The 27282-nt window shown below is 37.5% G+C and overlaps 1 protein-coding gene across 1 annotated transcript in view; it reads left to right on the top strand.

Annotated features, from left to right (window-relative positions):
- The window catches only part of NEGR1 (neuronal growth regulator 1), a 473734-nt gene that overhangs the window by 279124 nt on the left and 167328 nt on the right, over window positions 1-27282 (top strand). Inside the window, exon 5 of the mRNA XM_058540322.1 lies at window positions 11022-11142. Coding sequence (XP_058396305.1) covers window positions 11022-11142 — 121 coding nt within the window. The remainder of the gene's footprint in view (window positions 1-11021; window positions 11143-27282) is intronic.

Raw genomic sequence — 27282 nt, 5'->3', positions numbered from 1 at the left:
ACCATGTAGAAATACTAAAACATTACAACCTCCAGGATGCAAGTCTGAGCACACAGCTAATTGCCACCTCAAAATCAATTGAGAGGTAGAAGTCGTTTAGTTTAATGTTCATTTTCTTACTAAGGAATCTATGCCTATAGTTTTGGAAAATGTCATTCACTTAATATGTTTCCTATATCTTGCTAGACTGCTAACATTCTCCCTCATGCACTTGAGGGTGGTGGGCAGGGAAAAATGGATAGTTTACAACTGTATTTCTATAATATAAATCTTATTTTTTCTTTAATTTCCCTTTTTTTTCTAGCTATTCAGAGGCTTTCTTTTCTCTTCCTCCAAGAGAGTGTGTTTGGAAAGTAGTTCTTTAGAATATATTAGCAATATGAATTATTCATTTTTCAGAATTAAACAATTTTAATAAGTGAATTTTAATCAACTTTTTAAATGTGCTATTTTAAGATTATTGAAGGCCGTGGAAACAAGAAGAAATAATAAACCATTCAGTCAACTAAGAAATCTGATCCAGTGATTATTCTGCAGAGGGCGGAAGTCATAACAGCCGAGGCTCTCTGCTGCCTTCAGATTTGCCAGTGGGTCCTTGGAGGAAGCTGGCCCTGAGGCCAGAGGGAAGCATGATCTGGTGAGAAATTAGCCTAAGGAAAGATTCCAAAAATGCTATCCCCATCTATTACCAGTACATCTTTATTGGTATTATTTTTTACATTGATTTACTGCAAAAATCCTAAATTTATATAAAAGTCTAGTTTATTTACATTCTGAGAGATCAGTATTAATCTTTGAAAATGTACCATGACTTAAAACATGACAATAAACATAATAGAAACTTAAACAACGTCTTGACTGATTAATACAACTAGAAAAGTTTCCCCATGACAAAAAAAGTCCCAAGAATATTTTCATGTTTTATAGGTAATCTAAAGACAGCATCTGAACTCTTCGAATCTTTATTTTTTGGGGATTGACTAAAAAGTAATTTTTATATCAGGAAATTTATGATAGCTTCAATATAAAAAGAATGCATTAAAATGTTTGAGGATTCAGAAGGTTTGTGCTAATGGGCAACTTTTGTTACAAGATGGTACATGATGAGAATAGAGATGCCTTTGGAGAATCCCAACTTCACAATCTTGCAGACTTGTCCAATGTATCCAAATCAATCACATACAGCTATAATTTCAGCATGACTGACAACAGAGAAGAGATCAAATCATGAATAAAATCTAAAGAAAGAAAGTTTGGTGAACAGCAAGGAAAACAGTGAACCATTTAATTCCTATTGATACAGCTAGTGGCCCAATAAATCTCAGCCATATTTTACAGTGGATGCATCACTGGAGTGAGCATTCCTGACTATGAGGGGACAGCTACTTCAAGATGTAATTTCACTAGTGCTGACCTTTGCCAAAAGCATGATATGAATGAATTCTGCCTAAGCACCAACAAACTCATTTTATTACCCTTTCTCTCCTTTCTGTTCTTTTATCTACTTCTTTATGAGTCACAGATAACCCAACCGGTCATCCTGTAATGACCTCTAACGGATGCACACTCATAATCAACACAGTGTCAGATCATTCCCACCGCAATATAAATGACTAATGGAAACTTAAGTATATTTAACTCCCTAGAAAGGGTTAAATATTATAATAACATTAAATTATGAGTTTAAGAAAAGAATCCCTTATGTTGTAGTTTTTTTTTTTTTTTCTGAGGAAGACTAGCCCTGAGCTAACATCCATGCCAATCCTCCTCTTTTTGCTAGGAAGATTGGCCCTGAGCTAACATCTGTGCCCATCTTCCTCCACTTTATACGGGACGCCGCCACAGCATGGCCTGACAAGTGGTGCCTTGGTGTGCGTCCAAGATTCCAACCCGGGCCACCAGCAGCAGAGCGTGCGCACCCAACAGCCACGCCATGGGGCCAGCCCCCATGTTGTAGTTTTAAACAATGCACAGATTTTTCTTTGAGGGTTAGGGGGCCAGTACAAGGGCCTTCACCAGTACCCCTAAAATCAGATTTAATATGCAGTTGTATATCTTAGCTCTGAAATTTTTTACAAAATATTTTGCTTTTTATGCACCTGTGCAAACATAAGGAAATCAGAGATCACAGCTTAGTACACTGTGGTATTGGATACTGAATGTTTAATAAAACCATTAAAGTCAAATTTACATGTGAAATTCCACTTATCGTTATCTTTCTTGTAAAAGAGAAAATGATCTAATCATATCATCATATGCTTAACTAAATCAATACATTGATCTTTTATATGCCCTAACACTTAACACATAATGTACCTCCACAATTGCGCATCTTTCTAGAAAGGACACCTTTGTGTTCCCTACACTTTTGATGTTCTATCACATTGTTGAACCCAATCCTTTTACTTCTTAGTCAACAATAAATAAGACAAGGTCTACAACAAGTGCCTTTCTGAGAAAATTTTCTTGGTTAACTACACTAAAAAAGCAGGATATGGATAGAATTCTGGGAGAGTAAAAAAGGGATATACTAGTCTGCTTTTAATTAAAATGATCACATACTTGCAATACCAAGACAATGAATTTTAAAAAATCAGTTTCCTTTTCTATCCATATCTCATCATTATTTCATGCTCTTAAAGAGAACATAGCTGTGATGCCCTATTCACTTGTAATAATTCCTGTTTAATAACAGTTAATGTTTTTATCAACTGCTAACTCAGTGCAAAGCACTAGGGTAAGCACTCTCCATGAAGTGTTTTATGTTGTCTCTACAGCAATCCTGTGAAGTAGGCATCATTTGTCTTACAGATGAGAAAACTGTGGTTCAGAAGCGCTAAGTAACTCAGTGAATGTTAGAACCACTTTTGTTTGACTACACAGCAAAGCCTTATACTACACTATTTCACCACTGTGTAAATGTTGAAGGTTTGGGGAAGCTGGAGGTACATTACAAACTGGATTATTACCATTCCCTGTGAAAACTGACCAAAGGTATAATTCAATGTGAAAGTCCTTTATGTCATGAAGATTACACTTCAACCATATTTCAATAGTCTAATTTTTTTTTTAAATCTGATTAGATAAATTTTTTTCTTAATTTTCTCTTAGCAATAACATGAAATTCTTAGCTTTCTTTAAGATCAAATTAGTCCATAAGGCAAGGACATATTTGCTTCATGGAAAGGGTTTATTGACCTTGTGATCCATTTCTGTGAGACCTATGACACCCTTGGAAAGATTGTCATTATTTCCCACCCTGAGTTGCAACCTATCTTCAAGGAGGAAGTTTTTCGACTGTCATCCTCCTCATCTGAAACAATAGTGTATTGATCACATGCTATATGATGTATTCTCTGGTAGGTACTAGAGACCTTAAGATTTTTTTCAAAGACTATCCATTTGACCAAGACCACCTAGTGTAGCTCACAAGTTCTAAAATTTACACCAAGGGCAACGTGCTTATTTATCACAGTGTTTTCCCATGTAGCTTCAGTAGGACGAATTTCTTCATGATTTATTTCTCTTTACTATTCCTGACTCTTCTTTATGGTTGTAATTATTTAACATGGCACCTTTATCATTGGCCATCATTTTGAGGGAGTGGAGTAGTGGTCAAATTCTTTTGCCATTGGAGCTCTAAAGCTTTATTTCAACTACCTCAATTCACTAAGGCTGTTAAAGTAATTCTTGGATTCAATCATTTTTTGATAACAAGACTTTGTACAAAAGCGAAGCTCCCATTGCTGATGGTAAAAGAGGAAGAAAGTCTTTGTGGCTATTGTCATGTAACTAAGAAAACTGGAATTTTGATCAGGCTTGTTGGGTGGCAAGTGCAGAGGTTCTGTTGCTTGCACCTGCAGAGCCTGGAGTTTTGGACAAAGAACATTTAATTATCTTCGTCCTGACATGACTGGCTAAACAATGAAAGGAAATAATCCCACTGAGTAAATGAAAAGGGAGGACCCCTCTTTCATGAGCATCTAATCACACAGGTGTTAAATATCCCTTCTTGACCCTTTCACTGCTGGCTTTTCCCAACATCTGTGCTTTGCTGTTCCCCACATCTGTCTAATAACACTCCTTTGAAATTGATTTTTTTCTCTGTGCAATTGCTTTAGCTCACAGCCATATACAATCTGACACAAGGGCGATATGCCCAAATTTCAGCAGGGCACGTAAATCGGTCTATTCCAAAGGATGCCGTTTTACTCATGGATCTGAGGGGCCCAGTAATCACCTTCTCTGCTACTTTGGTATAACTGAGAGAAGTTACATCTGAACAGAACAAAAAACTATCTCCACGTACAGAAAAACAGTTCCAGAGACACAAGCACATGTAGATGCACACATTTACACTCTGACTCCCTGTAAAAACAGCTTACACTGCTGGACCAGGGCCAAACTTCACAGAGCAATGGAGTGTGATGGTAAAAGAAATAGGCTCCAGGAGCAATCATTCGGGTTCTACTATTTGCTCATCTTTTCAAGGATGGGCCCAATCTCGTTTCTTAAAATGTGGAACATTTTAGGGGAAAATGAGCGTTTTGTACAACTTAGCCGAGTATACTTATAATTCACTGTTATAGCTCCAGTTGAAGATTTAATTAGTCATAATTATGGTGAGGTATATATTTCTGGAAAATAAATGACCATATCCTTATGATGCAAATAATTGAAGCCTTCTCATCACATAAAATGAGTACATTATAGCTCCTGAGCACACAGAAGCCTGTTGATCCAGTGATGATTGTTGACCTGGAAAGTCCTGGATCACATAACAGGATGTGGAATAGACCTTAGACATCTGCTAGTCCAACTGCCCAACATACTCAGAATATGTCCCAAGAAATATTAGGCCCACAAGAACTCCAGTATAAAAGCTTCTGCAATTCTGTGGTCTCCTAAGTTTGGAAAAGGCTGCATACTACAAGAGATTCATAAGGCATACATGGGCAGCACAGTCTGAGATGTGCTCTAAAAAAGAAGCCTGCTGGGTATAATCAGACATTTCTGTGGCCATAAACTCTTTTATTTATACAAAGTAATAGGTATCAGAATGGTGTAAACTTGGAATTTCACTAAAAATGTTCTGTCACTGCCAGTTAACTAAAATGAGCTGACTCAGGTCCAATGTGACCAGTGATCTATTTAATTAAATTTTTGTTCAATTTCTGCCTTTTCCATGGATTGGCCAATGACTTTCTCATCATCTACAGGTTACTACAGCAGCCTCCTAGCTGTTCTGCCTGTTTTCTCTCTTGCATCCCTGCAGACCATGTTCCACATAGCAGCCAAATCATCTTTATAAAATGTTGATCAAGCCATGTCGCTCCTCTGCTCAAAATAGCCAAAACATCATCTCCTTAGAATAAAATCAAAGGCTTTACCATGAGCTACCAGAACCTACAGAATCTGAGCTCCAGCTGCCCACCCAGCCTTCTCTTCTAGATTCTTCCTCTCATTTATCTGCTCAAGCCACAATTACCATTCTCCTGCTCCATATGCCTGTTAAGCATGTTTCCACCTCAAGCATACCCTCAACTCAGGGCCTTTGCCTTTTCTGTTTCCTCTTATTTTAATAATTTCCTACAGATAACCACATGATTCTTTTTCTCACATCATTCAATTCTCTGCTCAAATATTGCCTTACGCATAAGGAGCTCCGTGACTGCAACACACAAAATAACACGCCTTGCTGTTCCTTTTTCTTTTACTCTGCTCGATTTCCACCTTAGTTTGCACCGCTCCTTTACTATTTATTTATTTACTGTTTGCACACGCATGTACGTGCACACACACACACACACACAAACTCAAGAATGTTAGCCTTATGAGGCCACGAATATTATTTTTTTCATTAATGTGGTCTCTAATAAAAATATTTTTTGATTGATGAAGAAATGAAGAATAAATAAGTGGATGAACCCCCTTGCTCTTAAACAGTCATTTTGAAAAGAGGGAGAATAATGTGAATAAGGGTTCATTCATGTCCCCAAGAAAAATCAATAGAGCCTTCAGGTTCAAGTTTATAATTTTAGCCTCAAAATGAAATCTACATGAGACTCATATCTCCATATTGATTACTCATAGCCCATAGCCCTTTAATTCCCTAACACACACAACGCTCTTAGGACTTTTTCTTGTGCACAATGTTAATTCTTGATTCATTCTTTATTTGTGCTTCCATATGACATTTTAGGTGTCTTTCCATTTTCAGCATCCGTCACAGCAGCCCGTGAACCCCTAGACTACAGGATCGTGTCCCTTTAACTTGTGTGGTAAAGTACCTTGTGCTGAGCCATATGCACACTGTACTGCATAAAAGCCTTTTAATGACAAATTAGATTTTTATTTCGGTTCATTATGCCTGGGTTTTCAGGCAATGTTCCGGATTTCATGGTTTTGTTTGTAATGAGTCATGGCCCCCTTGACAAACAAGAGAGTAATTAAACTAACCAGGTTATCAATAGAAGCTTGTGATGGATCTCCTGTTGCGTATGGTTATTTCATCTTCAATAATACTTGGATGTCAGAAAAGATTATGGTTTCTTAGGGAGTGAGAGATGAAAGCCTGTGAGAACAAGGGTGAAAATACAATCATACCTAAACCTCTCACGAGCAAAACAGTGTCATAATAATCGACAAATAAGTGGGTTTTTATTCATTGATGTCTTTTTCATATTTTATTGCCTTTTATGGGGGGGACATGAATCTTTGCTTAACAAAGAAAGTTAAAATTTCTTTCTTATAAAATCATTATAGAATGATTTCTTATATTGTATGAGAGAGCATGTTTGTATTTGTGTGTGTGTATATATATGTAGTGTATATGTAAATATATAATACACGTATCTATAAATGTGTGTATATGTATTACCTCATAACATTTTGTTATTCAAACTTTTTTGGTAAACATTTTTCATTATTTTCCACCAAGTTATCAGCAGGCACTTTAATATAAATATTTCTTTCCAAGTTGTTTCCAGAACTATAAATTGAACCTTTATTATTAAGAATAAAAATACCACAGAGAAATAGACATGCTGTAATTTCAAAGTGAAGTATCACCCTTAACAGAAAATGATGAATTTGCTAGGATATTTTTTAAAGGAAAGGCAGTGTTCTGTTGTAAGAGTGTTTACAGTTTTCATATTCACTGCATATTGAAAAATCTGTACTTTTTTATTGCTTTTTAAAGAAATCTAAAATATATCCAAAGTGCACACTTACTTGGGTCATTTGTGTGAGTGAATTAGTATTTGCATCTTCAAGGTTCCTGTTGTATTGAACGCTTTCCCATAGTGTTATTTAAAATATGGACTATGTTAAAAAGACTAATAGAAAATAAAATATTTATGAAAAGAAACATGCATATAAAACTCCTAGAAGATAATATAGGAGAAAATCTAGATGACCTCGGGATTGGTGATGACCTTTTTAGATACAACACCAAAAGGCACTATCCATGGAAGAATTAATTGATAAGCTGGACTTCATTAAAAATAGAAATTTTAGCTCTGTGAAACACCCTATCAAGAGAATGAAAAGATTAGCCACAGACTGGGAGAAAATATTTGCAAAAAGCACATCTGATAAAGGACTGTTATCCAAAATATACAAAGAACTCTTAAAACTCAACAATAAGAATATAAACAACCAAATTAAAAAATGAGCCAAAGACATTAACAGATACCTCGAGAAAGAAGATATGCAGATGGCAAATAAGCATATGAAGAGATGCTCCACATCCCATGTCATCAGTGAAATGCATATTAAAACAATGAGATACCACTACACACCTGTTAGAATGACCAAAGTCTGGAACACGGACAGCTCCAAATGCTGGTGAGAATGTAGAGCAATAGGAACTCTCATCCATTGCTGGTGGGAATGCAGAATGGTACAACCACTTTGGAAGACAGTTGCGAGATTTCTTGCAAAACTAAACAGACTCTTACCATTTGATCCAGCAATTACTCTCCTCGAGATTTACCTAAAGGAGTTGAAACTTATGTCCATATAAAAACCTGCACATGGATGTTTACAGCAGCTTTATTTATGATTGCCAATACTTGGAAGCAACCAAGAAGTTCTTCAGTAGGTGAATGAATAAATAAACAGTGGTCCATCCAGACAATGGAATATTATTCAGTGCTAAAAAGAAATGAGCTATCAAGTCCTAAAAAGACATGGAGGAATGTTAAATGTATATTACTAATTGAAAGAAGCCAGTCTTAAAAGGCTACATACTGTATGATTCCAACTATATGACATTCTAGAAAAGGCAAAACTATGGAGACAATAAAAAGATCAGTAGTTTCCAGGGGTGGAGGTGTGGTAGCGACAAACAGAGCACAGGGAATTTTTAGGGCAGTGAAAATACTTTGTATGACACTATAATGATGAATATATGTCCTTATGCTTTTGTTCAAACCCATAGAATATACAATACCAAAAGTGAACTCTAATGTATACTATGGATTTTAGGTTATAATGATGTACCACTGTAGGTTCATCAATTGTAACAAATGTACCACTCTGGTAGGGGATGTTGATCATGGAGAGGCTCTGCATGTGTTGGGGCAAGGAGTGTATGGGAAATCTCTGTCTCTTCACTCAATTTTGTGTGGACTTAAAACTAATCTAGAAAATAAAGCCTATTAAAACAAATGTCACGTGCCTACAACTCCTCATTTCCCTCCAAAACTCATCTACTTATGGTCTTCCTCATCTCAGTCAATGGCTTCCAGTTAAGCCAAATGAAGTCACCTTGGACTTCTCTCTCTTTTTTTAATATCTGTCAAGAAATCCTATTGGCTCCAACTTCACAACAGACCCCAAAGCCAAGCACTTTCCGCTGCCTCCAGTGCTGCCGTCCTCATCTGAGCTACCAGCATCATGTGCCTTGCGTACGGCAACAGCTCCCTACTAGTCCTTGGCTTTCGTCTTGGCCTCGCCACGGCCTTTTCTCAACACAGCAGCCAGAGTGATACCTTTAAAACAAAAGTCAGATTATATGCCTCCGCCACAGTGGTTCTCCATTTCACTCAGAGTGAAAGCCAAAGCCTTAAAGTGGTCCTCAGTGTCCCCTCTGATCTTCCACCCTTTGGCTCTATGTATTAGTCAGGGTTCTCCAGAGAAATGGAACCAATAATATATGTATGTGTGTTTATCTGTATGTGGATATACCTACACAACACACACATATATATACATATATATATAAAGAGGTTATATTATGAAGAATTGGCTCACGTGAGTATGTAGGCTGAGAAGTCCCACAAATGTGCTATCTGCAAGCTGGAGACTCAGGAAAGCCAGTGTTGTAGTTCAGTCTGAGTCTGAAGGCCTGAGAACTAGGGAAGCCAATGGTGTAAATCTCAGTCTGAGGGCAGCAGTCAGGCAGAGAAGGGGCGAATTCTCCCTTCCTCTGCCTTTTGTTCTATTCAGGCCAATGGAGCGTATGATGCACACCACACTGGAGAGGACAGCATGCTTTCCTGAGTCCACTGATTCAAATGCGAATTTCATACAGAAACACCCTCACAGCCACACCCAGAAATAATGTTTAGCAAATCTCTGGACACTCTGTGACCCAGTCAAGTTGACGTAAAATTAACCATTGCGCTTCATCTCCCACTACTCTCCCTTCTTTCTCTTTGCTTCAGCCACACTGATCTCCTTGGTGTTTCTCAAACAAACTTGGCTTGCTTCAGCCTCAGGGCCTTACTGCAAGCTATTTCCTCTTTCTGGAAGGCTCTTTCCCCAGATTCCACATAGCAAACTCACTCATCTACATCTAGTCTTTGTTTCAGTCTTACCTTCTCAAGGACTCCTACTCAGATTACCCTACACGAAATTGCAATGCATTCCTTCCTCTAACTCCTCTTACCTTGCTCTGTTCTTTTTACCATATTTCTTATCACCTTCTAACATTTTATTTAAATTATTTATTTTATTTACTGCTTATAGTCTTTCCCCCCATCCCTCACCCCATCTAGAATGTAAGCTTCATCATGTCAGGGAGTGGAACTGCTCTGTGCCTTGAGAAATGCCTGGCATGTATTAATGGCTCAGTAACTATTTGCTCAATAAAGGAATGGCTGTGCTACAGAGGAGCTTTTCAAGCATCATGTTGTGCCAGGCACTATGCCTTGATCTCTGAATATGCAAAGATGGATCAGATATTTACCCTGCCTTCAGGCAGCTGACAAGGAAGCCTGGCACACCCACAAATAATTACAATACAAGATAGAAAGAGTATGATATGAGAGATTTAAATAAACTGCTCAGAGAAGAGAAAGCTATTTCCAGTCAGAACAACAGGGAAGAGTGTGCAGATGGTTACACCTACATTGGGCCTTGAATATGTGGAAATAGGGAAGACTAGCATTCCAGGTAGAAGAAACCACATAAATTAAATCCCTAAAGTGCTAAAGCGTTGGGAGTAGGCAGGGAAAGACACAGAGTACTGAAACAGCTAAGGCTTTGAGTCAACACACCTGACATCATAGCCAAATTCTGCAGCTAAGTGGCTGTGTGACCTTAGACAAATTATTTAACCTCTCTGAGCTTCAGTTTTCACATTTGTAAGCTTGGGATAATACTGTCTAGCTTAGAGTATTACTGTGAGAAATCATGGATATAAAGCCCCTAGCCCAGTAACTGGCTCTGGTGATCACTCAATAAACGAGAGCTATTATTGAAGTATATTTTGACTGCAGTACAGATGAAGCGTTCCCCTCAACACTGCCAGTTTTCCAATAGGAAGCAAGGCTGAAATGTACTACATTTACTCTGCACTCCCTGGGAACATTCATCTATTGTCCAACTTGAAAAATGAAGCAGAATATGACTAGTCTTGTATAAGAAGCATGAAACACTGAAAACGTGATGCATTGGCCTATCAGGCATAAGATTGCATTGAATATAGAAAGAATAAAAATATATGTGTGTTATATTTCTGCCGAAGACTATTTTTACTTACCCACCAGTTTTTTTGTCTGTTTCTTTTTCAGTTGCTCCTACGATTCAGGAAATTAAATCTGGCACCGTGGCCCCCGGACGCAGTGGATTGATAAGATGCGAAGGTGCAGGTGTGCCGCCTCCGGCCTTTGAATGGTACAAAGGAGAGAGGAAGTAAGGACTTTGTGATTATTACTGTGTTTCAAGTACTTTAAGCTAATGTGTTTGTGTTTCAGATACTTACTTTAAGCAATTTCTTTAACTGGCTTGAGCAATTTTCAGCAGCCTCCTCGCAGGCAGGCAAACTGAAGGGGCCCGCGTGGGAGGGATGAGTAGCTAACAGCATCCAGAAGAAGTGTCCACTTTGGTTTATGTGATCTCAGAAGTGCCCACAAATTCCCGTCACTGATGCCTTTCATTTCTTCCCCTCCCTTATGAACCAGCATACTATTGCTTTGCTGGCGACCATGTTTACTTGGGAAGTAAACCAGCTCTTAAAGGACTTGGACACTGCTTCCATGAGAGCACTCCAAAAGCAATTGGGGCTGCTGTCTCTGCCTGCTTCCTTGATAAGGGAGGAATCCTGTCACCTGCCTCAATCCTGTCACCTGCCTTCCTCTCCCATGAGACATTTTAACATTTTGTTTTATAGGACACTCTGTTTTAGATATTCTCTCACTAAAGGGGCTGGAGAGGAGATAAAATACATGGTTAAAGGACCAACCAAGGGGATTTTAGGGGCAATCCCACTTCAGCTCTGTGTGATTGTCCCCTCGAGAAGCCCCAGAAAGCCTTGGCAAGAGCTGTTGAACAAGGGAAGACAGGACTTGACTGCAGTCTCTTTACTTTCAACCAGTAAGCTCCTTCCTACCCCTTCAGGTTCTCTTATCAAGTCATCAAAGAAGAGTGGGGCCCCTGTGGGTTAACTGGAAGACGTAATGCAGAGAAAGGATGTTATCTATACTGTATACATCTTGCTTCAAAACTAGGGAAGGATGTGTTCAAGAAAATGTTAAATTGAACTATATGAAATTGCCTTATTTTTTTATCAAAAAAGCTAAATGTTGGCAATTCCATACTGTTCAACATAGATGTATGGGGTTTACTTACTTGTGCCATGGCTCATAACTAATTACAGCTAAACGTCTAAACAAAATACTGGTGAAATCACATAAGAACTTAGGTATTGCCACCAACAAAGAGAATGGATGTGATATAAGCAGGTACTTTGTTTCTTAAACTGTAATCAGAAGAGGATTTGTGGAAGATATTCTCTCTCTTCAACATCAGCCTTAACATAAAGCATGTTCCCATAACTGTCTCAGTTGTTCTGGATAACTGACTGGTTTTTACCTGAATTTTTTTGCAGCTATTTTATATGCAACCTCTTCTATAATTTGGGGTGTTTGATTTTTAATTCTTTTTACTAATTAATTAATGTTTTTACTAATTTTAAATCTACCTCTTTGTGGCTCCATGGAAGCCCCCATGTTTTTATATAGTTAGAATTAAAGAAACTTGGTCTGTGGTCACCCTCATCGCACCTACAAGATTGTATACTTGCCAATATAACCTTTCTCAGATTCTGATAATCCAGACAGAGAAGCTTTAGGTTTGGGATTGTCTACATGGACAAACATCTAGAAGAGTGGTTCTCAGTCCTTGAAAGTTATGAAACCCTTTGTTGAAATGCAATCTTATTTGGAAGCCCAATAAGAAATATCTGTGAAAGTAACACTTCTCTGGTAGATGTGGGGTGAATGGAGCCTCAATTCCATCTGCCCAGAACCCTCCTTTCCATTAGAACATCTACTGGGACTAGAACAAATCCTTGAAACAACAAGGGATTTGCTGCCCCCCCCCAAATCCCTGGTTCTCCACAAAACACAATTTAAATAATGACTTAAGCTATTTTATATATCTTGAAAGTCACTTTTGAATCTGTATCATACCTTTCTTAAAAACTAACAATCATTCCAAGTAGTACAAGTGAGAGCTCCTTTGTTAAAGTTCGTTTTGTTTCCAATATTTTGTGAAGTGATGTCCTGGATTTTTTTTACTATCTCTCTCTCTCTTTCCCTTTCCTAAATTCAGCAACCATTGTCAAAACAGGCTACAATAATCCTCAGTCCACTTTCTTGGCCTCTAGCAAATATAGCAAAGGGCCGATTGGTATCCGTAGTCAGAGCGTCTATGATTTTTTTTTTCCTCCTGGGGAGATGGACTATAGCTTTTATTAGACTTCAAAGGAGTTTAGAACTACTGCTAAAAATGATAGATTGATTCTCCCCAATCCATGTCCCTCCCAACACACTCACACACCTAAGGAAAATCTAGGAGCTGTGAAAATCAAATGCACTTGTCAAAGACAAACATATTTTCATTTCAGAGTGAAGCATACATTTATCATTTGTTAGGGTTACATTTGAGGAAATATCCAAATTCTCAAACACCATAGAATATATAAATTCCTCTCAAAATTATAGTAAAGCAAATCTGAGTATGTCCAAGGAGTAGGAGAGGGAAGGATTCTTGTTGTGAATGGTTGTTGGTATACTCACTTAGTGGATCTACCATGGTACCTTCAGGGCCCAGGCCATTCAAATGTTTATCTCATCAAAATGAAAAACTAGCTATATAACAAGCACCTCCTGTTTGACATTCGGTGTTCTAAATCATTAACCAATATTAACCCGTTTTATTTTCACAACAAACCTATAAGATAGATACTATTATTATCCTTACCTTTTGCTTGGGGAAAACCAAACCACAGAGTATTTTTAAGTAGTTTGCAGAAGTTCATATAGTTGGTGGGATTTGAACCCAGGAATACTTGCAAATCTTTATACAGAGTCCGTGGATTTAACCTCTAAACTATGGCACCTCCTATAGATCATGGCACCTCAGAATCTAAAAAATAATAATTTGAAAACATCAATCTTAAATGCCAAGGGTAAAGGCATTGCGTGTCATTTATGAATTAGCAAAATAAAAGACTGTACGTATAAACACTCACTTATAATTTCCCAATTTATTTAGTCAAAGACATTGAAATAATGGAGTCAAGATAAACACACAGAGAATTAACAGATACAGCACATTTCCAAGCTTTCTTGACCTCAAGATTGCTAAGGGGAGCATGAAACTGTCAGAGACCCTGTCAGAGTAGAGCAGAGTTTTTACAAGATCTGGAGGAGTTTTATTTCCTAGAGATCTTTTATACTTGGGGCTTACAAAAATATTCAGAAATAACTTACTTTCTCTACTTCTACTTAAGGGAATGTTTATAAAAACTCATCTCTCTTAAATCAAGAACTTCAAAGCCAGATTTTCATTCAAAAAAACACAAACAAATTAAAAAAGAGGCAGTCCCTGAACATCCCTAGTATTTTCTGTGCCTACAGTTCTTCCGTATCCTGTAAAATCTATTTCTGTGTACCGGGAATAATCTGCTTGAAAACCTTCTAAAAAAACCCTGCAAAATTAAGCACTATTTAAAGAAAAGAAAGAAAGAAATACTTACTGAGGATAAATCACTTTCCAGGTCCTTTAAATTCTTTTATCTTATTTATTCTTCAGACCTCTGTGAGGTAAGATTTATTATCCTCAATTTACTGATGACAAAAGTGAGACACAAGAGACTTAACCTGTTCAAGAACACTCAACTTGGAAAGATGCCATCAGGGCACATTTTAGATTGTCAACCTCTCAGCCCATGTTCTTTCCCTTGCATACATTGCCAGTATTAGTTATCTATTGCTAAGTAACAACTTAACACAAATCTTAGCAGCTTAAACCAATAAGCATTTAATTATCTCCAACAGTTTCTGTGGGTCAGGAATCCGGGAGCAGCTTAGCTGGATAGTTATGGTGCAGGGTCTCTCATCAGGTTGAAGTCAAGACGTCACCCTACCAGGCTTGACTAGGGCTGGAAGATCTGCTTCCAAGGCAGCTCGCTCATATGCCCAGCAAGCTAGTGCTAGTTATTGGCAGAAGGCCTCAGGTAACTACCATATGGGCCTCTTTATCGGGCTGCTTGACTATCTTCACGACATGGCAGTTGACTTGCCCCAGAATGAGTAATCTAAGAGAAAGCAAAGTAGAAGCTATTTATGACCTAGTCTCAGAAGTCATGCTCTGTCGTTTCTGCAATATCTTATTGGTTTCACAGGGTGACGCTATTCAGTGTGAGAGGGACAACACGGGGACATGAATGTCAAGAGGTGAGAATCAGCAGATGCCGTCTTCAAAGATGGCTCCCAGACTGTCTCCCTCATGGATGATGTAATTATTTTTTATATTAGAAACATTAGCCATTTGACCTTTAGTTTACTGCACTATTTAGATAAGCATCATGAGAATGACTAAGATTGCATACTTGTTATTAAAATATTATTCCTTGAGATAAAATGATCATTTTTTTGACAGTGTAGTCTCTTTCAGCATACCTGGTGGGGACAGTCCTAACAGTCTTAATTTTACTCCATATGCATTTAAATATTGGGAAAATCAGAGTTCAGAGTTGAATTATATAGAAAGCCAAAATTTTAAACTTTTTTTTTTTTGTGAGGAAGATCAGCCCTGAGCTAACATCCATGCTAATCCTCCTCTTTTTGCTGAGGAAGACCGGCTCTGAGCTAACATCTATTGCCAATCCTCCTCCTTTTTTTCCCTTTTTCTCCCCAAAGCCCCAGTAGATTGTTGTATGTCATAGTTGCACATCCTTCTTGTTGCTATATGTGGGACTCAGCCTCAGCATGGCCAGAGAAGCGGTGCATCGGTGCATGCCACGGATCTGAACCCGGGCCGCCAGCAGCAGAGCGTGTGCACTTAACCACTAAGCCATGGGGCCGGCCCACTTTTTTGTTGATAATAGAGAAGGTTGATAAGAAGAAATATACTCCTTATATGCGGTGAAAGGACACTTTCAGAACAGATTAATTATTATTAAGCAGATCATGGCCTTGATGACATGAAATTAATCTATGGCTTGAGAACAGTACATTCACTTAGGATTAAGACTGAAAACATAAATTACATTGTAATGGACTAACATTTAAATAGGTATTGCAACAATATGGGATTTATATCACTTTGGTGAAGATGGCATTACCATCTTGTCTTAGATCAGAATTTTGCTATTTGCTTGCTTGGTTGAATTCCCTCCTCTTATTTTAGATTGCCTGAAATCCAAGCCTGTGGCCTAGAAAGACATACCATCTTATGTCTCATGCTGAGTTTAACTGCTCCAGGCTTTTTAAATAATATTTTATTCACTTTGTCTGTTTTCAGGCAAATGGCCAATAGTAGCAATGCTTTTTGGAATTCTTTAATTGGCACAGGATTTCTTTTTTAATCTTCCATCATAATTTAAGGTAAGGATTCAAAAGTTACAAATGAGGTAAATACAAATTACCTCCATGAATGAAAAGCAAATATATTATAAAACATTAAAATTATCAATATATCGGTTAAAAAATGTATGTGTACCTAAAAAAAATGGAATATTTTGGAGGCTGGCCTGGTGGTGCAGTGGTTGGGCTCAGTGCGCTCCACTTTGGCAGCCTAGGGTTTACAGGTTCAGATCCTGGGTGTGGACCTATACCACTCATCAAGCCATGCTGTGGCAGTGTCTCACATACAAAATAAAGGAAGACTGGCACAAGATGTTAGCTCAGGGCTACTCTTCCTGAAGCAAAAAGAGGAAGAGTGGCAACAGATGTTAGCTCAGGGCCAATCTTCCTCACCAAAAAAAAAATACATATATATATATATATTTGTATTTGACATTGAGAACCTATAATATTTTGACTTTTTCAAGCATTAAATTTCAAATTTAGCTTATGCATTTTTAGGTTATTCTTTTCAACAAACATCATGCCAGCACATCTCTCATTTTAAAATTCTGGCAATTGTTTGGTCTACACCACTGCTTCAGAGGAAATGTGATGAGTATTACCATTTTACCTTGTTGCAAAGCATTTGTTATCTACGTGCATAAAAATGCATGCACAGATACGTACACAATGTATACGGGTACCATTGAATGGATAGGAAAATGTCTAAAATCAACCATATAGAATGCACCAAGTTACTTTACACAGAGGTAGGATGACCTTTTTCAGTCAGGTTAGGTTTTCACTTTAAGGAATGATGATTTTTCATGTTTGGCTTTACGGAGGTGAGATGAACTTGAGAGATCATAATGAAGTGGAGTGACCTTTCCTCTCCTTTTCCCTATTCTGGATATTTACTACCCGATCATCTAGACAGGCCATAAATTTCATCTGAGTTGTTCACTTTGACGAAGGGATATGAGATTGAGGGTCTTCTTCCCTTCTTTTATTTTCAAGGAAACCAGAAAAATAAGTTAAAATATTTCTCTGTATCTTCAGTAATCCTCTCTTTGGTGGTTTACATGTAATTTATTTATGTCAAAGTTATGAATACATTACATTTGTATAACACATTATGATTTTCAAAGCATCTTCATATATGGTAGTTTTTCAAAGTGTGAACACTTTTACATTCCTCTTATATAGAGTCGACTCTTCAAGTATGGGGTGCTATATGAGAGAGATATAAAAACAGAGTGAAGGAGATAAACATATAATAGTAACAATTTAAATGATGTGGACTTGTTACTCTATTGAATATGTAAGTTTCAGAAAGACATACAATGGGAGACATATACCTTGCGAATCCTTCAATTAGTCTTCATCCACATATACCACTGATAGTGTATCTCTCCATTATAAGTGAGCTTCTTATGTTGGGGATGTGTATTTCATATAACATGGTTCCAAAACAAAAGCCAACTAGGTCGTTAGGTGCTTAACCACGGACAATGATGTTAAGCAGTGGTCTACAACATTTTTGGAACGTATATCCCTATAAGTAAAATTTAAAACTTAGCAAAAACTACCAATATATGCATACTTATTTGTAAATTTTATGTATATGCATTTATGAACTAGTATGTTGCATACATTAAATGACCTACAACAAATAAAATTTAAAAGATGAGATACAAATACAGCATAAATGGACATTCTGTTATTTTCTTCTCACAGTCCAACAGATCACTTTGTACCCACCTTGGGTACTTGCCCTCCATTTTGGAGATTTTTGTAAAGTATGTTAGTTTAAAGTAAGGAAGTTTAAGGAATTTTCAAGAACAATTTTAATGACATGCAACTTTTACCCTACATGCTTGCTTTGCAATCTTATAACACATATTATATAACTCATTGTATACTATCTTACCCATTCCTTGCATAATTCTAACTAGATTATGCCCGAAAAAAAAACTTTGTTTCATAAAGGTGAAATAATGTGGTGAAAGGAAGTACAGAATGGGAAGTAAAATCTAATTTCGAGGAAGCCTTGGGAGATTATGGATATGTTTATGGCCTTGGTGGTGATGGTTTCATGGGTATACACTTATCTTCTAACTCACTGAGTTGTATATTTTAAATATATACAGCTTTGTATATGTCAATCATATCTCGATAAAGTGATTTAAAAAACAAAAACAAAACAAACCCCTAATTTCCTGACTCTTGTGTCAAGATATCCCTCTTCTAAATTTTCCACCACAACTTTGATTAGTCACAAGAGACTAGAAATAAGTTAATTCTCTCTTTCTCTCTCTCACCCTCTCATTTGCAAGGCCATTCTTACAAGGGTAATCAGTTACATATTTTGATTTAGAAGAGGACTGAAAATAACCTAATTAACACCCCATGTTAAAAATGATCTCTGCTGACCTGAGATTTTACTTCTTCATTCAACAAACATGCATTGGGCACTTGTCTGTGTGATAATTTGAAAAATTTGAAAAGGAAATAAATTATTGCATTAAAGAAACTTACATTTCTAATGTTAGCTCATTATTATTTATTATTTTATTAATTTCATTCTGATGACATTTCACTCCTTTTTATAGCTAAAGTCTTATCAGTACAACTCCCTCATCCCTGTGATGAGTTTGTCATTCAAGGCCAGGGAGGTAAAAAGTAAATATGTGAAACAAGTGGGAGCATTTCACCTCCTGAGAACTGGAAAGCACATGTCCCTGTGAGACATAAATGCATATTATTATATTCAAAGCAGTGGGCCAGGCAAACAAAATTGAAAGCGGACCAACTCCAGTTTACATCCCCTGACTTAGAGTTTAGGATATGTCATCAAAATCACCACAATGAAATAAATACTAAGCAAGAAGATCCTAAGGGAACCCTAGGTCGAGTCCTTGAATGTGCACAGCAAGGGTCCAATCAACTGAAATCAGAGCATTAACAAATGCTTCAGGGAAAAAGTAGCTTTTGCCCTGGGCACCAAATGATGAGCAGTATTTCTAAGCATTGTAAGGGGTCAAGAATAATCGTAGGCCAGGAAAGGACATGATGAAGTTCATATGAGCATTGTATGGAGAGTTTTTTAATGCCTTGGAGTACAGGATTTGAAATCAGGTATAATAGGAGGTATGGTTAGAAAGGCACCTTAGGACAAGACTTGGAGTGGGTTAAATGTCATGGTAAGACATTTGGATTGATTTCATAGCCACTGGGAAGCCATTGAAGGGCTTTTCGAGACTAGTAAAATGATCCACTCCTTGTCTTCACAAAGTGTTTCTCAGAGCAGTTGGAAGGAATGGATGGGAAAGATATAAAATATGGCTTAAACTAGAGTATTTGTTGTGCAGTGAAAAAGCAAGAGAGAGAAAAGGTTGTATTTGAATATTTCAGTTTAGATAAAAGGAAAGGACAATTTGAAGGTAATTCCAAGTTTCCTATATCAATGACAAGGTGAATGGTGAAGTCATTAGCTGAGGCTTGAAACACAGGAAAAGAGATTTGGGAGAGATCATGCTGAGCTTGGTTTGGGACCTACTGAAATTGAGGTGTTAATACTGCAGACACAGTCCACCAGTAAACAGTCGGATTTGGGTTGTGTTCTTAAAATTCATAGTCCCTTGATATACTTGATATCCCTTGATCTTATCCCTTGATATACTTGAATCCCTTCAGTCGTTCTTGATTGTTTCTAAAAAGTCCTAATGCCACATTATAGCATGGGAGGGCTTTGTATTCTGCCTCTGTGGCTATGAATCTTCCCATTCTACTTTCTCACTATAGAGGCTTTAGCCATCCTGAAGTATTTTAGATCCCAAACTGTAACATGAGCTCTGTCTTTCAGGCCACTTCACGTGTTGGCCACTTTGCTTATAAGCCCCTTCCACACATACACCCATCCCTGGCTACCCTTGGCTGGCTGTCTTCTGCTAGTCTGTTAGTGTCAATTCAGATGTTACCTTCTCTCAGAAAACTACCCTGAGCCTTTTCTACTAGGAGAGGAAACTTTCCGGATGTACTCCCAGGTGCTCACCTCTATCAAACCACTTTTTAAACTATACTCAACTTTTTTACTTGTTCGTCTCCCCTCCTAATCTTTAATCTACCTGAGAGTGAGGATTCTGCCCTGTTCACCGTTGTGTTCCCGCCATCTAACATGGTGTTTGGAACACACTCTATTGCAAGAATAAGTTGTGGCCTTTTAATAATAATAAAGTAGAGCCATTTTTATTTTAATACACTTTCAAATTGATAAGAGACTATTAGCACAATTGTGTCCTGTCACCTTAGATTGTGGGACACTGTACACCCAATAGATGATTACGAAAAGGAAGCTCGTTTCTGGGGCTCAACGCTGACTTTCCAGGATTTCTTTTTTGTGAATGTCGTCGCTGCAAAATGGTTGTGTTGGTATATTGTGGGATGAAATTTGACATTAAAATCCTGGGCACATTGATATTAGAAAAGCAGTTCAAGCAGAGGGGAGAAATCCAGTCATAGGCCAGGTTGTCAGGGATACAAGTCTTACTGCACTCAGGAGAGGATTGACACCTGCACTGTGGCCTTTGTTTATTTGATGTAGGGTTAAAAGGCAATATCATCCCCGTGCAAATCAGACTGTCACAAGTAAGGCAACCCAAAGGTCTCTAATCAAAAATTATTAATTTCATTAAAATTGATAAAGTAAACAAGACCTACATTTTAAATAGCCTAATAAAGTCTAAAATCTTTAAAGTGTCCTAATATATTATAATAGCATTAATTTATTCAAATGTGCCACTAAAGATAGATACCCCTTGGGGCTAAGACAGTGATGCATGATATTCTTCAGTCTGTTCCTAGGAGTAAATGATCTCATGTTGTTTTCAAACCTTAAGTACAAAGCAACACAGTAAACCAATAGGTTGCTATAGCAGCATGTTCACATAAATTTTCATTCCTGTCTGGTTTTTAGCAGTTCTTACTCCTCCTCCTTTTTACTTTTATTTTTTTTTATCTACCCTGCACATCTGTGAAGAACCCAGAGGAGGTTGATAACGCTCGTGTAATTGATACTGAGTTGGGCACATCTTGAAATCACGATGCAATGATATTTTCAGTCACTCTCCTACATATTTTCTTTAAAAATAATTTCCTGTATGCTCAATATTTAATATTTTGCTGCCCTCTGAGAGGAAATGTATCTGTTCTAAGAAACAGACCCTATCATTGAACAATAATAACAGCTGTCATATATCTAGTGCCTACCTCATTTTGGTATGTATATGTGCATAGATATTACATTTTATATAACTTCAAAAACATTCTTACATCAACACTTTGAGATTGGATTCATTTTTCCCATTTCACAGATGAAAAAACTAAGAATTACAAAAATGTGAAAGCATAATTTATTCAGTCAAACATGCAACAATTACTTACTGTGTCCCTATTAAGTTCCCTGCACTATACTATGTGCTTGGAATACAATGTATAGCAAAACCAGCAGGAAGATTGCCTTAATGTATTTACACTCTAATGAGAAATATGGGCAGTAATTAAAAGTTACAAAAATATGTGAAAACTTACAAGCAAAATGGTGTTACAGAGAGAAGTACAGTCATGGATGCATAATGACATTTCATTCAATGACAGGCCACATGTAGGACAGTGGTCCCGTAAGGTTAGTACCATATAGCCTAGGTGTGTAATAGAGTATACCATCTAGGTTTGTGTAAGTACACTCTGTTATGTTGGCACAATGGAATTGCCTAACAACACATTTCTCAAATGTATCCTTGTTGTTAAGCGAAATATGACTGTATTTGATGTTATGATGATGATTTGACCAAGTCAGAGAGAACACAACTGCATAGCATCACTAGAACTTGAACTGTAGAGTCAATTTTGGACTTATTTAAAAATATTGCATTCTTGCCACTCGTCTAGGTAGTATTTTTCTGCCATTCTTGACTATATTCTGCCTCTACACTATGGGGAGAGATTTACTACCACCCAAATATTTAGTGAACCTAGGGGAAGAAACAAACAATAATTGATGCTGAAGGTGTGTGTGTCGGGGGAGGTGGTTTGAGGAGGAAGGGAAGCGAGAGTGCATTTCATGCTTCTCATCTCGGGACTGTAAGTAAGCTGAAAGGCTGACTCTATCGGAGGCTAAAGACAGCTGTTGTGAGAGGCGGCACTGATGGGCATAACTAAGCCCCAAATAGATAGTTAAGTGCCTCTGGTCCAGGGAAATCTCCAGATAGCTGGCTGAACTGAACCTTCCATTTTTGTTTGGCTTTCTACCCCATTAGAGTCACCCCATGGATTGGACCTGGCTTTCCTGGCACGGATGCCACATGCTACTTGGTTATTCAGCTCCATGGGTTTTATTCACCGGCTTGACTTGATTTCCTTGCATCATCCATGATTTCTGATTTGTCTCTCCAAACTCAAATACAATACCCTGGATTCTACTTGGTGATTTGCATACCAATTGCTACTTTGGGAGAATAGTAATAGTCAGAATACCTGAATTTGAATTTTGGCTTTACCATTTATCAGATGGTGGAATATAAATTAATGTAATCTTTTTAACTTTTTTTTTCTTATCTGTACAATGGGAGTAATAAAATTTACCTCCTAAGGTTGCTCTGAAGATTAGTTGATATACATTTGAAAGTGCTTAAATGTTCTGTGAATATCAATTTCCCACACTCTTAACACCAAACTTTTCTTGCACAGTGTTGAGATTTTTTAGTGTTAGATTACTTCGGTCATAAATGTGCTGAGAACAGCTAACATTTTTTACATGCATAAAGCATTCCTGCTCACATTGAAAAGATGAGAAATACAGCCTGATTCAGAGCCAAAATATATATAAGCTAGAACTCTTTATCGTTGAGAGAGGCATTTTGAGACGTGTTGTGCAAGGTCCTATAATGTCATCTCTGGATTTTCAGGTGTAGATAAGGTGCTTTAGGTAGTAACTGTGTCATATTTGTCTTTTTTACTTTGGTCCCTAAGTCAGTGCCTCAATCATCAGAGGCATTTATCATCATTTAACGACCAAATAAAACTTCATTTCCATTAAGACTGCCATTAAGTTCTGCCATCACCCATGACTTTTTCTAAAGCTCTTTTTTTAAGTTCTATCTTTAGTTCAAACTATCTCTTGGAACTCCACAAGCCTGCAATTTATTATTGGAAGTAACATTTCTTTTCTTTGTAAATATAACTCTTATGATTCAAGAACTACCTTCCTTCCTCTACTGTCTTCCATCTCTGCCATGCTACTACCCAAAGATCAGTTAATAAGACCATATTAATCTTATCCAATTATATAATATGATATATTATCACATGCCCTTGTAATTCTAGTCTAACAAAAGACCTATCATCATTTGAGAATACCTCTCCCAACCCCTATTCTAAGTTATTTTAATATTTTAAATGTTGTTGTCTGATACACTCATATATATTTCCTATGTTAGCAATGAAGTCTTTCTGTGACTATTTGCACCCGAAGGTTTTGTTTCTCTGGAAATATTTATTGCTACATCTGACCTAGAAAGGCAGATAGTAAACAATAGGTCCAAAATATGTAGTGAGGTTGGATTTATACATAAAATGAATAAGGTCTGGTGTAGCTGCTCCATTTATTTTTGCAATCTCAACAATCAGTGCCAATGGCTGTGTGGTCAGTTTTGCTGTTGTGTTGTTGCTGTGGATTCTTCTAGCCATCCCAGATAGCCACTGCCTGAGAGAGATTATGGTTATAAAGTCTGTGAACATTTCATGAGTCAGAAATAGAAGTATCCCTAGTTATTAGCATACTTTCGATGTGCTACTTCTGACTGACACTTGAAAATATAAAGAGCTATTCTACTTCAGAACTAGTTAGCTGGTCAGGCTGTGTCGCTTATGAGTTGGCAGCATCTGCTGGCAAAGCAAATAGCCCGCAGTTCACAGATTTATGAGGCATTAGCAAGAAGGAAGAAGAGTGAGGGCAATGGTCCTCGGTATGTGTCTTAGTCCTTTAGAGCTGCTATAACAAAATACCACTGACTAAGTAGCCTGTGAACAGCCGAAATTCATCTCAGAGTTCTAGAGACTTTAAGGCTAAGATCAGGATGCCAGCATGGTCTGGTGAGGGCCCTCATCTTGGTCACAGACTTCTCGGTGTATCCTCCTATGGCAGAAAGGTCTAGGAATCTCTCTGGAGCCTCTTTTATAAGGCCCTAATTCTATTCATGAGAGTCCCACCTGCGTGAATTTTAAGCACCTCCCAAAGACCCCCACCTACTGATACAATCACCTGTAGGGGTTAAGATTTCAACATATGAATTTTGGGAGGACACAAACATTCAGATCATAGCAGTATGGAACAAACTCTTATTAGTGGCAGAGAGTGGAGGACAGCATGGTTCATAGTAACAGAAGGATCTTATATAGCCATGGGGTCCACTGAATGGTAAAAATGCAAAAAATAAAAATGGCCAGGCATTTCTAAGCAAGCACCATGTGCTGCTGAGGAAAGGAACACCACATTTAACCCCTAGCTCAACAGGATTAGTTTCTCCCTTTTTGAGTGGAGGGACTATAGGAAAACATCTCTCATTCTATAATGTAAGTCAATACAAGAAAGCTTCTCTTAGAACTTGAAAGAGTTAAGTATTTAGGGAAAAGAGAGAAAGAACTCCAAAGAAGGCAATTTTCTGGATTTAGTTCTCTGGTTTTATTGCAAGGTGTATTGTGAACTATTGCTTGAGTTGTCACTTTCAAAGTTCACATCACTGATGCAAGGAAGTCTGGTTTCAAACAAGTCTGGGATGGATATGAAAAATCCAGTGGGGCCAGGGCCATTCTTTGAGCTGGCTCCTATGTGCATGCTTGAAGCCTATCAAGAGTTTTCTGTAACGCAGAATAACAATTTAATTTGTCAAATATATGTTTTTATTAAGAAAAAGAATGATTCTCTTTACACAAAATATAATTATACCCAACCATATTGGAATAAATCTGTTTCATAAAGAAAAAAGTGCCATCACTTAAAGAACTTTTTTATTATTTGTTTTTAGTCAAGGAGTGAAATTACATTAGGACCATACATGATGGGACTTCTAAGTGTGGCTCAAATTTCTATATCCAGTAACTAAGATGTAATCATCATAACAGAGTCACCATCATGACTAAAATACCCTTTGTTGTAAACACCTGTTCATATGTCTGATTCTTTTCTTCAGCTTTGACCTTCTCAAGGGCCTTCAAAAATATTCAAAGATCATGTATTGCCCAGCCTAGTCCCTAATCACCTAGCATAGAACTCATCTTTGTAGCAATTTAATGACTATTTTCAGAATTTATTTAAATAGCTGAGAAAGTACCGCCTGGCCAGGATCCTTGGAGAAAAATCATAGAAGTATACCCTCCAGAGATATATACTATCTCAGAAGTCAGTCTCCCTTAAGATCAGCTTTGGAAAAGCTATCCCAGCCATCTACTAGGTGAAGATAGGTTCTTAAATGATGTTTGAGGAGTCAGCACTTCTAAAACACCCAACTATAGAAGAAAGTAAGCTTTAGCATGCTAAGTAATCTCAGAGAGGTAGCTTTCTCTAGAGGACAGAAAATCCCCCCGGGGATGACACTTTTCTTTTTTATTGGCTATAATCACCTGCCAGGCTGATGGGAGCAGCAGGGGTTGCAGCTGCTAATGTGCCACTGATGTGCCACTCTGGGAAGGATGCACATAGCACTGCTGGCCAGAGGCCAAAAATGGGCCTACGCATACAGAGCATGCATACACTGCGTGATTTAGCAACATCTGGGGCTTTGCCTTCAGATACATTAAAGAGCAGAGAATTGGAAGCCAACTTAGACAGACAGCCATAAGAAACATAAACAGTGCTGTGAAGTAACTAAATATACTCCTTTGAGATTTTCTCTCGAGAGTCTATCCAAATGAAGACCCTGACTAATTTCTTCTCAATGCTTTAGCGGCAAAATGTATCTTAGTTTTGGTAGATAGGACACAATGAGGATTTAGTAGTCTGGGGAGTTTTTGAGTCTTCTGGAGAAAATGTGTCTGCATCATAGACATGGGCAAATTGATTTGAGCCATAATGCTGAAGCTCTCAGGGCAATGAAACTGTGAATTTTTACATGTAACATATACTAATTGGTTAAAAATAAAGTTATTAGTGTGACACAGAAAAATATGCAACAATCACCATGGGCTTTATCATAATTGTTGATAAATTTGCAATATGAGACAGAGGAATAAAAACTGCCATATCTTTGATATTTTGTGCCCTATTTTCTTGTGTCAGAGTTGGAGATCATTAGGTTTATTGCTCAAGTTAAAGTTTTTCAATGTTTATTCAACTCAAAGTTTTATTAATCTGATTAAAGTTTGAGTTTTGGATAAGCCAATTCAGCTATTACATGAAACATAAGTAATTCCCAGAGTAATCAAGCATGGCTGCTTATTTTAATCTGCATTTAACTACCGTATATTTTATCTAAATTCAGATGCAAGTCACATAACCTAATGCAAAGGCATTCAACCTAAACTCTCAGGGGAATGCCATTTATTAACATCTTCATGATTCAAGAAATACTTAGTACTAAACTTGAACACATTAAAGACGAAAAACTAACATGCCATTTGGGCTATGAGCTTACATAGCCCATATTGTGATCAGCACATCTTTTCCCCAATAAACTTTGGGCTTAGTTAGAAAGAAATTATTGTCTGGTTGGCATCCCTATTATAGAAGAATTCATATTCAGGGAGAGAATTTCTTTAAGAGGCCACTGAAGGCAGCTTACCAATCCCTGTGTTGTGGGGTTGTCACCTGGACTACATTGACCTATGAACTATTTATTATATAGGTAGGATGCCACTATTAAGTACTATGTAGGACTCAAATATAAAATAAAGTATGTCTATATGGCTCTGCCTTTTGAGGAAT

Source organism: Diceros bicornis, chromosome 4 (assembly GCF_020826845.1).
Source record: "Diceros bicornis minor isolate mBicDic1 chromosome 4, mDicBic1.mat.cur, whole genome shotgun sequence".
NCBI classification, from domain to species: domain Eukaryota; kingdom Metazoa; phylum Chordata; class Mammalia; order Perissodactyla; family Rhinocerotidae; genus Diceros; species Diceros bicornis.
Note: the sequence above shows the minus strand (reverse complement) of the source record. Positions and strands in the feature narration are given on the sequence as shown.